Source organism: Tachysurus vachellii, chromosome 26, assembly GCF_030014155.1.
Source record: "Tachysurus vachellii isolate PV-2020 chromosome 26, HZAU_Pvac_v1, whole genome shotgun sequence".
Taxonomy (NCBI): domain Eukaryota; kingdom Metazoa; phylum Chordata; class Actinopteri; order Siluriformes; family Bagridae; genus Tachysurus; species Tachysurus vachellii.
The window spans coordinates 8,685,660-8,701,494 of NC_083485.1; the positions used below are offsets into that span (position 1 = coordinate 8,685,660).

A 15,835-nucleotide genomic window follows, 5' to 3' on the forward strand; every position below is an offset into this window, starting at 1 on the left:
GGCGGAAAACCGCAACCAAAAGCAGTGACATTTCAATTTTCTTATTACCAGAGTTGATAGCACAAACAAAATATTAATGCAAACAATCCAAGTCAAGTCAAGAAGCTTTTATTGTCATTTCAACCATATATAGCTGTTGCAGTACATAGTGAAATGAGACAACGTAAAACATAAAACAAAGACAGGGCTAAGGACTTGTAAGTAGTCTTAGCCACATAAGTGCAACTGTGCAACCTGGTGCAAACAGTGCAGGACAAGACAAACAAGACAGACAAGACAGTGCAGGACAAAAGACAGTGCAGGACAAGACAGTGCAGGACAAGAGACAGTGCAGACACAAAGTTACAAGACAATACAAAAAGTACAAAAAATGCAGTACACAAAAGACAATAAATAGTAAACAGTAACAGAAACAGCGCCGACCGACCAGTGTTAATACTGTATGTGAATACTGAATGTTCAAACAATATTTCGTGCAGTAACATTAGAATGAACACAGTTTCTTAGCAGCAGGTCCTTGGGATAATATATAGAATTGTGCAAAAAAAACAGAAAATGTCTAAAATATTATATAGTATGTGCGAAATGGCTGAGATATTGTACAATATGTGCAAAAACGGCTGAAATGTTGGGACAGTTGGGACACAAAAACAGCAGAAAAGGTGTGTAAAACAGCATGTAAACAGTTTGCTGGATTGTAAGCAGCATGTAAACAGTATGTTGTGTCAGTGTGTGTGTTTTGTGAGGGTCTATGCAGTCCATACAGAGGATGTGTGTGTATGTTGTGCTCAGTGCAGTACAGTTCAGTTGTTGAGAAGTCTGATGGCTTGTGGGAAAAAACTGTTACACAGTCTGGTCGTGAGGGCCCGAATGCTGAGGTACCTCTTTCCAGATGGCAGGAGGGTGAAGAGTGTGTGTGAGGGGTGTGTGGGGTCATCCACAATGCTGTTGGCTTTGCGGATGCAGCGTGTGGTGTAAGTGTCTGTGATAGAGGGAAGAGAGACCCCAATGATCTTCTCCGCTGTCCTCACTATCCGCTGCAGGGTCTTGCGATCTGAGATGGTGCAGTTCCCGAACCAGACAGTGATGCAGCTGCTCAGGATGCTCTCAATGGTCCCTCTGTAGAACATGGTCAGGATGGGGGGAGGGAGATGTGCCTTTCTCAGCCTTCGTAGGAAGTAGAGACGCTGCTGGGCTTTCCTGGTGATGGCGCTGGTGTTGAGTGACCAGGTGAGGTTCTCCGCTAGATGAACACCAAGAAATTTGGTGCTCTTGACGATCTCTACAGATGATCCATTTAATATTAAATAAAAATGAATATTTTTTTATTAATGACTGCATTCATTGGACACACTGTAGAGAATGCACATATACTTGAACTGATATGATTCAAGACTGGCATCATTATATCATGCATAACATTTTGGTGCCCACTTTTGCCATTTTAAAGAATACCATAACTTTTGGCTTATTATGTAGTCATATAATATAAAACTCTTCTTGTTTTAAATTCTCACTGAGGGCTAAGCCCCCTAAAGATGAAATCCTAGAACCGCCCCGGCAGCAAGTAAACAATAAGTGAGTGGATAGCCCTTTAGGTTTGATCTTACAAATTACCAAACAAGATAGTACTCGCTATGGTACAAACATATCAACGTGTGCAGTGCATCACATGCTGACTCCTGTCCACTGCCAAAAGTGCCTACATTAGATGGGTCACAGCCGTTTTTCCAGAACAAGGAAAAAATACAGAACATTATCAGAAGCAGAATCAGGTTTATTGGCCAAGTGTGTTGACACACACAAGGAATTTGGTTCCAGCTGTTTGTGACTCTCAAAAGTACCGACATAAATAACACTATACTATACAAGACAAATGCATGTGTTTGCATTAATATTTTGTTTGTGCTATCAACTCTGGTAATAAGAAAATTGAAATGTCACTGCTTTTGGTTGCGGTTTTCCGCCGATTAACGTTATAGATAAATGCCTCCAGCTCTGACTGCGCGTGCCTGTGCTTCTCCGTTCAAATAAAGCAGACAGCTGATGACGCACTTTTGAAAGACTGCAAGTAAACAATAAGTGAGTGGATAGCCCTTTAGGTTTGATCTTACAAATTACCAAACAAGATAGTACTCGCTATGGTACAAACATATCAACGTGTGCAGTGCATCACATGCTGACTCCTGTCCACTGCCAAAAGTGCCTACATTAGATGGGTCACAGCCGTTTTTCCAGAACAAGGAAAAAATACAGAACATTATCAGAAGCAGAATCAGGTTTATTGGCCAAGTGTGTTGACACACACAAGGAATTTGGTTCCAGCTGTTTGTGACTCTCAAAAGTACCGACATAAATAACACTATACTATACAAGACAAATGCATGTGGTTATTTGATTTTAACACTCCGGTCACTCAGTAGTCAACCTTCTGACCTACTTGGCCCAATGTCCCTTATTTTAGAGCAATAATTATTAATCTGCTGTTACAATATAGCATCACAGTAAATATGAAGCCCATTAAACTAGGATGCCACAACTTTTCTCCATTAAGATCGTTGATTGTAAAAATGGCAACAGGTTTTGAATCATAGTGAATTCACACTAAAGGAAACAGTGATAAGTAAACACCAAAACTGTATTTATTGAACTACAAAAGATACAATTATGGCTGACACACCAACTCTTTCTTAAAAACAGAAAATTCAACGACAAATACATACAACCAATCCTATCGTTGTTTCCCAAATGTCTGCAATTTAAAAAAAAGAAAAAGAAATTCACCTTACTAAACAAGTTACTGAAGTTATTCAGTGAGGTATTAATACCACTATTACAAATAAGAGTTTAATGGCTTAATGTATCTAATATATTTACAGTGAATCAAGACAACTTTACAGTTTGGAAACAAAAGTTTGGCGTTTGTTATTTTCTTACATTTCACCTAAAGCAACTCATTTCTTTTTGTTCATTTTATTTCCTCTCTCTACACAGCAGCTTTCTTTATATCCTCAGGCAGCACCCTCCCTTTCTTCCTGACTCTCTGTTTACGTTTCTCCATCTTGTTCTGCTTGGATTTCTGTATGTTCCTACGTCTTTTATCTTGCCTCTTTTGTATCTTTTCCAACACATGCTGACTCCGTTCAGTCCATTTCTTTTTCCTCCGCATCTTCATTTTCTCCTTCCTCTTTAAGGAGGCACGCAGAAGGTCTTCGTTGTCTTTGATCTTCATGCCCTCGGCTTTGTAGAGGATGTTCGTCCACCGCATTTTCTCTTCTTCCTTCTTGGCTTTCTGTTCGTCTTTCTCTCTCAGCTCCTCAAGACGGGCCTTCCTTGACTCCACTCGGGACAAAAGCTGTTTGAAGTTCCTGCCTGTGAGGGGAGTGAGAGTTCCTTTTACCTTCCTTTTCTTTTTCTCCTTTAACTTGGTTGCTTTGTCCACATACTCCTCCCCTACTTCTACCTTGTTGAAGATAATGGTGTTTGTGTCCTTAATGGCAGCTTTGCTTGTTGTAGAATCACTCTGAGGTATAGGTATCGGTTCGCTTTCACTTTCTACTTTGACCTCTACGGAAGCACTGTCCGCTAACTTCTTCATGCGGAATTCTTTCCTTTTCCTCTTCTTGCGTTCTCGCTCCTGTTTCCGTTTTGCTCGCCGTTTCTGAACTTCCTCTGAGGAGGGATCCTTTGGAGTGCCCTACACAACAACAACAACAAATACAAAACAAAAATAATAAATAAAAAAATAAGTACACATATAGGGGGGCACGGTGGCTTAGTGGTTAGCACGTTTGCCTCACACCTCCAGGGTTGGGGGTTCGATTCCCGCCTCCGCCTTGTGTGTGTGGAGTTTGCATGTTCTCCCCGTGCCTCGGGGGTTTCCTCCAGGTGCTCCGGTTTCCTCCCCCGGTCCAAAGACATGCACAGTAGGTTGATTGGCATCTCTGGAAATGTGTGTGATTGTGTGAGTGAATGAGAGTGTGTGTGCCCTGCGATGGGTTGGCACTCCGTCCAGGGTGTATCCTGCCTTGATGCCCAATGACGCCTGAGATAGGCACAGGCTCCCCGTGACCCGAGGTAGTGGTAGAAAATTAATGAATGAAATGAATGAATGAATGAATGAAAATTAGAAAATTAATGAATGAATGAATGAAGTACACATATATACACACATACGTATATATATATATATATATATATATATATATATATATATATATATATATATATATATATATATATATATATATATATATACACACACACACACACATACTATATATATATATATATATATATATATATATATATATATATATATATATATATATATATATATACACGTATGTGTGTATATATGTGTTTATATATATATATATATATATATATATATATATATATTCAAACACAGAAATCATCAATACTTGAATCAAACCTGAAACACATTAAATATATTTATACTAAAATATTCAAGATTATGTTCTTAGCATTTTTTGTGCCATTTTCTGGTTGGTGCTGCATTTTCATTATTCCTGAGGGAGATTAACTTTTGTTATTAACTCCTAAACAAAAAGAGCATGACTTTTTTCTGCATTTAACCTTTAACCAGTTATGTTCAATGTCAAGGCCACAGAGTTCATACCTGTCCCCGAGATGCTTCAATCTTCTCATGAAGTCTTTTCCTTAAAATATCCACCGCATTAAAATCCTCTGTCTTTGCAGCTTGGATTGAAACATGATAATACAAAACGCATGTAAGATACAAGATTTATCAGGAATCTTTACTGATTCATTCAGATGTGGGTTTGTGGTTTACCTTCAGTCTTCTGCTTTATCTTTACTTGCTTCCCATGCTGAACTTTGACCTGGGCATCATTCTGTACAGCTGTACCGCTTTGCTTCTGTGCTGGATTATGAAAACTCTTTGGATTTGTCTTCCTGAAATCAGTGTTCATGTTATGTCCTTTTCTATGCTCCTGTTTGTTCTTTTGCTTCTTTTTGAGTGGACCACCTTCACTGTTACCTTTGCCTTGAAATGGAACTGAAATAAAAAAATAATATTTTTTTTCCTGGGGACTTACTACACAGTCTACAATCCAAGCCAACAGTATTGTCTGCACTCTCCAAAGGGGAGAAGCATTTTACAAATATCTAATGGAATTACTACCATGCTAACAACTTCAGAAGACTTACTGCTAAAAATAACATTTATTGGTGACGATGAGTTTTATACAACCGCACAGTGAGTACAAACAATTCATATAACACTGTGGGTTTAGTAGTAGCAATATTTTTGGAAACATGAAAGCCAAGCGTGTCGGGTGCACTCCTACTAAAGAAAGTCACTGTGCTTGTATAGTGAGGTGCACATTTAATACTGAAGGGCAGATTTAAAAAAAAAAAGAAAAAAGAAAACTACCTTTTGCTTGAAAATTGCTAAAAATGTCACAAATTAAGTCTTCATTTTGTTACATAACAACATGACTGTTTGCAAATTGATTTAAAAAAGAAAATAGAGGTTCGAGTACTTTATAGAGACTAACATTACAGAGGTACTTTGTAGATAATGTATTAATTTGTAATAACTTTGCATTAATAAATACGCATGAGATTATACCATAAAACCAAAATATCAGAGGATTAATTTTTCTTCATGCTTCCTTTTGTCATCACTATTGTACCACATATTGTATACAGTACCACAATGCATCAAGAATCATTTGATCCTGAATCTTAAGGGTCTAAAGATTCAAACCTCTACAACAACATTCTAAATATCTAGATTTCTCTAGATAGATAGATAGATAGATAGATAGATAGATAGATAGATATTATAGTGTTATTATAGTATCTCTCTCCACAATAAAAATCATACCAGCCCAAAGCAATTCAAAATTTTGGTTAAGGAAATAAAAGGTCTGTTGAGTGAATCTCAAAATTGAGTTACTGATCTCCTACTGAAACTAAACTCTAGTACATATTTTTCTTAAATATAGAAAATAAAATGAATATTCTGTCAAAAATAAGAATAAGAAGACTGGTCCATTCCCAGTCTAGGGATTCACCAAAACTATGACCTGGATAAAGTGGTTACTGAAGCAAATAACAGTAATAGTTTCAGACTGGTAAAGTAAGTGGACTGTCAGGTCTGATTTTTGACATATGAATACACACACACACACACACACACACACACACACACACACACACACACACACACACACACACACACACACACACACACACACTCATCCCTACCATAGCCTCTCTTCTTGGGCTTCTGGTCCTCAGAATGCCAGCTCTTGCGGGTAAACTTCTCCAGGTACTCGTATTTAGATGCGAGGCTAGACATCGTAGGATATTAAACTGTAAATAAAACGTGTTAGTACAAGCTAACATGCATTGTATTTCCAAGAATCTTTGCTCATTACCAACAAAAACGCTACAATACAATTATCTTCAAAATGAATGTAGTTACTAACCTGTTTAGCAGCTTATAAGATCTTACAGTAAGTGTAAACATACAAATATATGGACTGTAAATAATGAGTAAATAAACGTGGTTACGTGGCTCATCCTTTTAGATCAAACATTTAAATCAATTCTGAAACTCAAAATAAATTACAAATATTCTGAAATATTCACGCCTCTGAAGTAGGTTTCGGCTCAGACACGTGTTTATATCGCGCATGCGCGATCTTCCTGACGTCCCGGATATGGTTACATTGAAAACATTCCCTATAGCACACGGATGTGATGTTAATATGGATGCCTTCTGAGCTCCTACTAGTTATTAAGGTTAAATAGATACACGCTGGAGGTTTAAGGTTAAAATAGTAAGTGTGTAATCATGAGCAGTTTCAAATGTATGCAGACGCTGTGCGGTTACAGCCGCAGGATCATTTGGATTAATGTAAGTTTCTTTTAATTAGTTATTATGACTAATTTAGACTCTTAATATTTTGATATATAAACTCTAACTATATGTAAACATAAGGCATAATCACGCTTTCAATAAACTGTTCAAAATGTTCTAAAATTAATGTTAATTTAAAACCCACATGTTGGTGTATCTTTGTTTGTTTATTTTTTTGTTTATTTTTTGTTTATTTTTTTATTTATTTTATTTTATTTATTAATTAATTAATTTTATTTAATTATTATTATTTTTTTTTAATTAATTTTATTTAATTATTCATTTTATTTATTTGTTAATTAAATTTATTTATTTATTTATTATTTAATTTAATTTATTTTTCAATGCTATTTGTCATAGAAACTATATTTGACATGTAACTATTGAATATTTTACTGAAAATAAAACTATGAAAAAAGTTTGTGAAACAGCTAATGAAATGTACATTTCGTCTGTTTTAAAAAAAAACACATTTTCAGTATTTGTTTACATTTATTAACAAGTGATGTTTTTGTTTGTCTAGGTGCAAAATACCACAAGGAATATTTACAACAGGCCAAAAAGCTGTCAGAACCTCTTTAAACATGAGCAGGGTAAGAATACGGACAATGTAATCAAAGACATTATATATAATATATATATATATATATATATATATAATTGTGTATCTTTTACGAGGATTATAGAGGTAAAGGCTCAGAGATCCCTTTAGTAAATAAGTGAATAACATTGAATTCCTTGTTAAAATGCCACCTGTCAAGGGGTGGGATATATTAGGAAGCAAGTAAACAGTTCAGTTTTGTTCAGCCATTTGCAAGGATCTTCATGAATTTGAAAAAAGGGCCAAGTTGCGATGGCTAGACGACTGTATCAGAGCAGCTCTAAAACTGCAGTTTTTTTGGGGTATGTAGTGGTTCGTACCTACCAAAAATGGCCCAGGGATGGTGTTTGAAAGACACAAAGAGAAAAAGACTCTACAATCAGCATGGTCTCTGAGTATTTAACCTCTGTGAGTTGAGAATTTTAGGGTTTAAACACTGCAGTTGAATTACATACAGAATTATTTCTACCCTAGTTACTGTCACTTACTGTAAATTCCCGGTAACAACAGGAAAGGTACCAGCGCAATATTTGCTCTTTATGAATTCAGCTTCTGATCTATTTTACAGTTAAAATTGCCCTCAAGCGTCAACAGTTCAAATCCACTGTTGTCCAGGAAGAACGGAGTGAGGATTCCATACTGAAATGGTTTCTGCTGTTGATCCCTATTACCACCTTTGGCCTCGGAACCTGGCAGGTACCTCCTTCACTGTGTTTAGACTAAATAGAAATATGATTGGTCATGAATGGGTTGGTGTGGTGGTAGAGTTTCTGTGGTAGGTGTTTCCAGCATTTGGTGCTGGGATAGATCTGCATGGACAGCACGTGACCCATGGGATCACTGTGGATAAAACCACTTGGAGACTGTCACGTCGTTTTTGAACTGCCATTGTGTCAGTCAGCTTTGTGCTAGGGTTTTTATCAGTGAACATTTAAAGGCTTCTGCAGGAAGGAATTAGTGCGATTTCCGGTTTAGTGCGTCCGGTTTCACCCAAATGAGGATGAGTTTTCTTCTGAGTTTGGTTCCTCTCAAGGTTCCTCCTCATATCATCTCAGGGAGTTTTTCCTTGACGCCGTCACCTCAGGCTTGCTCATTAGCGATAGATGTTAGAGATAAATAGTAACTTAAATTTAAATTTTAAACTTTTTATTCAGTTTTTATACTTATGTAAAGCTGCTTTTGAGACAATGTGAATTGATACAAGTGCTATACAAATACACTGAATTGAATTAAATTGAATTTTATTGGAGTTCCCTCCAGGTATTCTGCTTTCCTTCTACTTTTCTGGAAACATTTCTAATAAGTGGTTTGGCTACTTTATATTGCCACTATGTGTGAATGAGTGTGTGGTTGTGATTGAATGTTTCTGTTAATAGCATTTATACATTTAAAGGTAAAACGGCGGCAGTGGAAGCTGAAGCTGATCAATGACCTTCATTTATTGACGACCGCAGATCCAATCCCTCTTCCCACAGAGTGAGTCTGCCATGTTTGCCCTACACCATAAAAAATTGGTAGTAAAGTCAATTACTTTATTAATGTAATTTGTATGTGAATGCTATTTGCTGCAGTCCTGCAGAGTTGAAGGATCTGCAGTACCGGCGCGTGACGGTCCGTGGTCGGTTCGATCACTCTCGGGAATTGTACATCTTGCCACGTTCGCTGGTGGATCCTGAAAGAGAAGCTCGGGAGGCAGGCAGACTGTCATCTAGTGCAGAAACTGGAGCTAACATCATCACACCATTCCACTGTACTGATCTAGGGTGTGTATTAACATGCACTGTACCTGGCCTCATAACAATCATTCTTAATTAAATCAACTTAATTTGAGATTTCTGTCACCATTTTCAATCCCTCAGGATTACCATCTTGGTGAATCGAGGTTATGTACCCAAAAATAAAATTAGACCAGAAACGAGGATGAAGGGACAGGTAAATCAACTTATTTATTTATTTATTTAATTGTGTTCCCTCAAGTCATGGCATGAAATTTTTGCAGCTCACTAAAAGAAATGTTACATTACAATACACTAAAAGAGCCGTTGTACATTATTTTAGTATTTACACTATTAGTGTTGAGCTGAAGAAATGCTCATGTGCAATGAGAGATTTTACTGACAGCACATTGCAGAGCTTGTTTGTGTATCAGTGTTTTTGCTTCATTTTGCAGGTGACAGATGAAGTGGAGCTGGTGGGTGTGGTGCGTTTGACAGAGAAGCGCAAGCCGTTTGTTCCTAAGAACAACGTAGAGGCAAATCGGTGGCACTATCGTGACTTGGAGGCCATGGCTAAAGCAGCTGGAACTGAGGAGATCTTCATCGATGCTGTGTTGGGTCAGAGCTAATCTACTCAACAACTAATCTAATCAATACACAAGTACAATGTGGTTCTGCACAAGTAACAAAGAGGTTTTAATCTAGCGTAGAGCAAGATTTCAGCTAATTGGATCATTATCAGTGATAATGAATATTAAGAATATGTATCCTAATCGATATTTTTTTTAAGGCCTGTACAAATTTAGCAGTGCAAGAGTAAATGTGTAATACACATAGAAGTAATACAGAAAAACAATGAATTGAAATGTACAATGGAAAAAGGTTTGTGTATAATAGCCCTGTAGATTAACCCATGTTTTTCGCTTCATACTCAGACCTAGCTAGTCACATTTTCCCCATTCTTGCCATCGTATATATTATGACTTCTCAATATAATGCATGCTGATAGTGTTTTCAGTTCTAAAGACCTAATATTCAATTACCTTTGCTCAAATTTACTGGCTGATGAATGAAGTAAATGATACTGAATCCAGATGTAAATCCTAACTTCCCATACAGAGAGTACAACACCAGGAGGACCTATAGGAGGACAGACAAGAGTAACACTGCGCAATGAACACATGCAGTACATCATTACATGGTGAGTCAGTGACATCCATCATGGGGAAATGAGGTGCAGGCTGGCACACAGACCAGGGAAACTATAGTTTAATATTTCAGTTTTAATTATATAACTCTAGGTTAATGTAAGTGTCTGTGATTAATAATACATGCCTAGGTACCCAAGGTGATAATGTATATTTTGGGTTATTATTAGACATAATACTCCCAAGCAGCAAAGCAATGCTTTGTTTTAAATGAAATCAAATCCTTCTAATATTCTACATAACTTTATTTCAACCCAAAAAGCAGTTATGCCTTCATATTATACTTTTTATGGCCTAGTTCTGGCTTGCTGTTTAGGGAAAATTATTAGATTTATAGTAACTTCATTTTGAACTTTGATATTTTTACTGTTTATATACTTATATAAAGCTGCTTTGAGACAATTTGAACTGTTTAAAGCACTACACAAATAAAATGTAATAGTTTCAGTATTTCTTTCAAGGTGCATCACACTAAAATATGTGACACCTCATGAATAAAAGTAACTTATGAGTAATTGTTAATAAATGTGGTCTACAATCAAGCATGAAAGTAAATGCACTTTTTTACCTCCTAGGTACGGACTATGTGCTGTTACTTCCTACATGTGGTATGCAAAATTCATCAAACGCCTTAGCTTATGAAACAATTTTTTGTATGGTGTAAAAAATTGATGTTTTTTTCCCCAATTGTTGGTTAAGTATCTGAGCAAATTAGAAATATGAAATTCTTAAACTCCTGACTGCAAGCAACGTTTTTTTGGGCGGTCTGTTTGGAAATTATGGAGTTTACAGTCACGTATTCAGAGTACTGAGACCTTCTAGTGCAGCAATCCTGCTATGAACATCATCCATTGCTCGAACACTACATTCAGAATGGCTCAATCTTGTTCACTGCCAATGCTGGGCACTTGTGCAAAGCCTTTAAACCTCAGCTGCATAAAATGAGAAGTCTAAGTAACTAAGTGCTGTCAAAAATGATAAATATATTTTTAATAATAAAATCCAGTCAACATAGCTTCCTTGATCTTAAATTCTCTCCTGCATTCTTGTCAGTTAATCATGTAACAGAACTCCATGACCAAAGGTTGAACACTTGTTTCTCTGTACCACCAAATAAATTTTATTGCAATTTATCACTTGTGTGTTGTGGCCCCAAAGCTGTACACAGATTAATCCTTCAATTTGACTCTTCTCTTGTTAATACATGTATATGGAGGAAATATACAAAAGTTATTACAACCAATTTCTTTTCCTTCTACAAAAGGAACTGAACTCAAAAGAAACTGATGTAGCATTATAGACACTAACTGATTATAATAGGGCTGTAAATCTCAGGCTTTGGTGCCTTGGTTCAGGTATTCATGCATCAAACCCACACTAATTTGTAGTGAATTCAGAGAGCACCTGATATACTTTTGCCAGATGACAATTTAAGTTCACCAAATAGAGCCAGAACACTTCAGTTTCTTTCATTTTTTATTGTTTTACTAATAAACACATCTGTGCTAGGAGCTTAACCCAGTTTGGTAGCCAGCTCCTTGGCCTTTGCCTTTTCAAGTTTAGCGATGCGAGCTGTCGACTTGGGGCCCAGGATGTTTCCACCCCAGTGACGTCGGATCTAAGAGAGGAACAAAAATGAAAACATAAGAACATCTGCATACTTGTAATTAAAGTTTTTTTTTTTTTTTTTTAGCAAAAATATGAATACATACATTCTTCCATTAAAAGTTGTAAAATCAATATCCAATATGCCTTACAGATTGTGATTTGGTTCACTTTAATTTTAAAAAGCAATAGTGCAAAATAACTGTAGCCACTTATGCACTGACCTCCTCGTATCTGTCATTGTAGTTGGTCTTGATGGCCTCTACCAGCTTGGCAAGAGCAGCTCTGTCCTCACTACAACGTCAGGAAACTCATGTTAATCATACATTCTTGAGATGCAGCCTCACAATAAACCAACAGTCCTCTTCTGCTCAGGGTTAAAAAGCTCATTTGAAACAACACGGTTGTTCAGGTGAAGAAATTCAGACATCATAGCTAAGAGGCTGAGTATGCAAACAAGCGGGGTGAAAAAAACAAACTCTTCCTTACGGGTTGGTCTGTGTGAAGCAGACGGAGGTGCAGGTCTTCCTGTGTACAAGTCGACCCAGTCTGGCTTTTCCTTTGACAATGCAGTACGGTACACCCATCTTACGGCACAGAGCAGGCAGGAACACCACCAGCTAAACAAGGCATGCATAGGGTCCAAGTTAACCATTTACAATAACCAGAACTACAGATCCTACCCAAACTACTGAGTGCACATTTAATGAATAGCTTAACTATATGCAACACAATGTGAATGAAACTGCTGCGGTTGTTGCTCAGGGTTAAAAAGCTCGTTAATTTTGATCTTCATAGTACATTCAGGTGAAGAAATTCAAAACATCATTGCAGCAACCACAAGGTTTAACAGCTGAACATGTTAATGCTGAAGTCCTTCAGCCATGAATCACTGACCTCAATTGGGTCGACATCATGAGCGATCACAACCAGCTGGGCCTTTTTGCTCTCTACAAGTGATGTGACCGTGTTCACACCTAGATGAGGAAATATGAGAAATGTTAAACACTGCAAAATATATACATTTTATATATATATATATATATATATATATATATATATATATATATATATATATATATATATATATATATATATACATATATATATATATAAAAATATGAGAGAGAGAGAGAGAGAGACTTCCATGGGGGAAGATGAAGGAAATAAAAAAATAAAAAATAAAAAGCAGCTATAATGGCAGTCACTACAAAATAAGACCACAGAACCAAAATGCTGAAATTAAAGGCATGTTCTGCATGCATTTCTAACCAGAAACACAACGGGCAACTCCATATTTATTAGTACCCTGGTAAATAGTGGGTCCAAAAAAAGGTTGTCTTTGGGTAAGCAGGCAAATCTCACAACAATAGCACCAAGGAACAAACAATACAGATCTGGAATGAGTTTTTTTTTTTTTTTTTAAATAAAATAGATGACAGAACAATTTACCACAAAAGCTCCTACTGCATGCCGGATGGGACAGCACCATGACAACCACACAAGTGAAAGGTATCAGCCGATTCACCTGAATTAAAATTTTAGTGCATGGAAGGAGGGGGAAACACACTAATTCTCTCCCCCAAATAATTCCATAGATCAAGCCTCCTCCTGCTGCTGCTTACAGTGCTTCTCTTGTCAAAATACAAGAGACAGAAATCCGCTCACCTGCACGGAGGACAGGTGGCCTTTTAGTTGGGGCATCTCCCTTCCCTGCAGCCTTCTGTTCAGCACGAGCCAGCAGCCTGCGCTTCTTCTCCTGCTTGGTCTCAGGCCTGTACTTGTGAGCCAACTTGAACAGCTGGGTAGCTGGAGAACAAAACCCAACTTTAATTCAGACAACTGAGCATTTTAATAATACACAGTGTGAGTCAGCTGACTGGCTTCTGCAGCAAATCCTGTGTTGAATCAAATAACTTCTTTTTTAATTTTAATTTTTTTTTTATTTTTTAAAAAATAATTTTTTTTTTTAGCTTGTAAGATACAAAAATGGAAACTTTACACTTCATGCAATCGGTTTAAAAGTCACTGGTATTTAACAAGTGCCAGCATGAAGAATTGTGAAAATGACTTGGTTATAGAACAAACATGACTAACTTATCCACAAAAGATAACTTGCCATTACGTAATATTAAATTGTTTATCCAGATCTCAGAATTTAAAATAACCAAACCTTCACAAATTTGGGATAAATACCTTGGTGCATCAGTGATCTTGGTGATAAAAAAAATGTCAGCATTGACTAATCAGATTTTCTTCACATCATCTGCACAGCTTCAGCTTAGTGCTGTCTTTAACATGGTCTAAAACAACAATAGCAGAACTCCACAGCTAAAACTGGACTCAGTGACACCATCAACCCCACTCAGTGTCTGTTGACTTACCAGTCTGGCGGTCCAGAGCCTGGTTGAACTGGTTGATTGCAGGAGGAACCTTCAGACGCTTGTACAAGATAGCCCGCTGTCGCTGCAGACGAACATATCGTGGCCATTTCACAAACCGGGTGAGATCCCGTTTGGGCTGGATGTCCTGACCTGATCGAGTGAAGGAAAGAGGAGAACTTGTGAGGGGAAAATTAAAACAATCACACAGGTCAGTGATCACCAGGGTGCATCAGCGATCTTGGTGGGAAATTGTCTGCATTGCTGTTAAGATAGCAAATATTCTTTTACATCATCTGCACCACTTGGGGAGGAAAAGCAGTGTGGTGTTTCTTGGACAGGACACGCTCATACTTCGTGCACCAAAGCATTACTTACCAATGCCAAAGTTCTTCGGCCTTTTCTCAAAGAGGGGGTTCACAACCTTCTTGACCTCATGCTTCTTAGCCACCAAAGGGGCAGGTGCCACCTTCTTCCCCTTGGCCTTCTTTCCTTTAGGCTGGGGGGGGGACAAAAAGCATCTTTAAAGTGTACAATAATCAAAGAAAGACACTTGAAACTTCAGATCAGGATTTTCAGGTGCAGACGTTCAACCCATCGCCGAAGCCACGTTCTACATCCCACAGTGTGACATAAGGCTTTAAAAATCATTTCCCAGAGTCGTTACATTTTTTGAGAAAAACAAAAACGTATGCTGAATAAATGACTTTACGAAAATAAACGTTCAGACCATCAACGTCCCATCGGTCCTGTCTACAAATAACTGCCGCTAAATAACACGTATTTTTACAAACAGTAAAGTTTTGAGAAGGCGAGTTGATCCATAAACTGGAAATATTCTAACGTTAAAAAATAAGTTTCTTTCGCGTCTGAACTGCAGTCCAAAAAAAATAAATAAATAAAAACTCGTTTGGAATCTCAATAGCCAAAAAGCTAACATGCTAAGCTAACCGGCTAAGCTAACATGCTAAGCTAACCGGCTAAACTGCCTTCTACCTAAACAGCAGGCCATCACAAGCCTAACAAACTAAACCAAAGCCGACATTTAACACCAAACTCATGCACTAAAAGAGTAATTTAACAAATACAGCTCATTTCCCAGAACAAAAAACGTTTGAAAGCCGACAGCATGAAGACCCACTGAGCAAAACACGACACAGGACCAAAAGCACTTCAAGGCTACAAACCACATCACTGAAATAAAACCTAAATAATTTACAAATAACCCATTTATTTCTACGTCATACACGTCAATAAGTGACATAACAACAATCTACATCGCATACAACCCATTTCTTCGAACCCGGGTGATATTATAAAGCCGATGTTTAAGGATTTTTATAAGGATGGGATTCCGACTGAATAACAGTTCGACGCTCACCATGTTGGTTCAGATAGAAAGGAAGACG

The 15,835-nt window shown here is 37.3% G+C and overlaps 3 protein-coding genes and 4 non-coding genes across 7 annotated transcripts; 1 reads left to right on the forward strand and 6 right to left on the reverse strand.

Moving 5' to 3' along the window:
* Positions 1–2,620: 2,620 nt before the first annotated feature.
* On the reverse strand, positions 2,621–6,690 carry surf6 (surfeit 6). The gene is made up of 5 exons (XM_060863034.1): positions 6,483–6,690; positions 6,259–6,366; positions 4,817–5,041; positions 4,643–4,722; positions 2,621–3,697 (listed from the first exon to the last, which is right to left on the reverse strand). Exons 2-5 carry the CDS (start codon positions 6,350–6,352, stop codon positions 2,987–2,989), a joined length of 1,110 nt encoding a protein of 369 aa, XP_060719017.1. The 5' UTR covers positions 6,353–6,366; positions 6,483–6,690; the 3' UTR covers positions 2,621–2,986.
* A 43-nt stretch (positions 6,691–6,733) lies between these two features.
* On the forward strand, positions 6,734–11,573 carry LOC132840937 (surfeit locus protein 1). Its single transcript, XM_060863035.1, has 9 exons — positions 6,734–6,913; positions 7,440–7,509; positions 8,086–8,213; positions 8,911–8,993; positions 9,089–9,280; positions 9,377–9,449; positions 9,688–9,850; positions 10,352–10,433; positions 11,016–11,573. Exons 1-9 carry the CDS (start codon positions 6,851–6,853, stop codon positions 11,080–11,082), a joined length of 921 nt encoding a protein of 306 aa, XP_060719018.1. The 5' UTR covers positions 6,734–6,850; the 3' UTR covers positions 11,083–11,573.
* A 330-nt stretch (positions 11,574–11,903) lies between these two features.
* rpl7a (ribosomal protein L7a) lies at positions 11,904–15,832 on the reverse strand. The gene is made up of 8 exons (XM_060863038.1): positions 15,808–15,832; positions 14,805–14,925; positions 14,430–14,579; positions 13,714–13,854; positions 12,943–13,022; positions 12,535–12,665; positions 12,270–12,339; positions 11,904–12,058 (listed from the first exon to the last, which is right to left on the reverse strand). Exons 1-8 carry the CDS (start codon positions 15,808–15,810, stop codon positions 11,954–11,956), a joined length of 801 nt encoding a protein of 266 aa, XP_060719021.1. The 5' UTR covers positions 15,811–15,832; the 3' UTR covers positions 11,904–11,953.
* On the reverse strand, positions 12,412–12,483 carry LOC132841437 (small nucleolar RNA SNORD36). Its single transcript, XR_009647909.1, has one exon. It is a non-coding gene; the product is annotated as a small nucleolar RNA SNORD36 (small nucleolar RNA).
* Positions 12,802–12,879, reverse strand: LOC132841436 (small nucleolar RNA SNORD36). Its single transcript, XR_009647908.1, has one exon. It is a non-coding gene; the product is annotated as a small nucleolar RNA SNORD36 (small nucleolar RNA).
* LOC132841440 (small nucleolar RNA SNORD24) lies at positions 14,247–14,316 on the reverse strand. The gene has a single exon (XR_009647912.1). It is a non-coding gene; the product is annotated as a small nucleolar RNA SNORD24 (small nucleolar RNA).
* On the reverse strand, positions 14,655–14,727 carry LOC132841439 (small nucleolar RNA SNORD24). The gene has a single exon (XR_009647911.1). It is a non-coding gene; the product is annotated as a small nucleolar RNA SNORD24 (small nucleolar RNA).
* Positions 15,833–15,835: the final 3 nt, after the last annotated feature.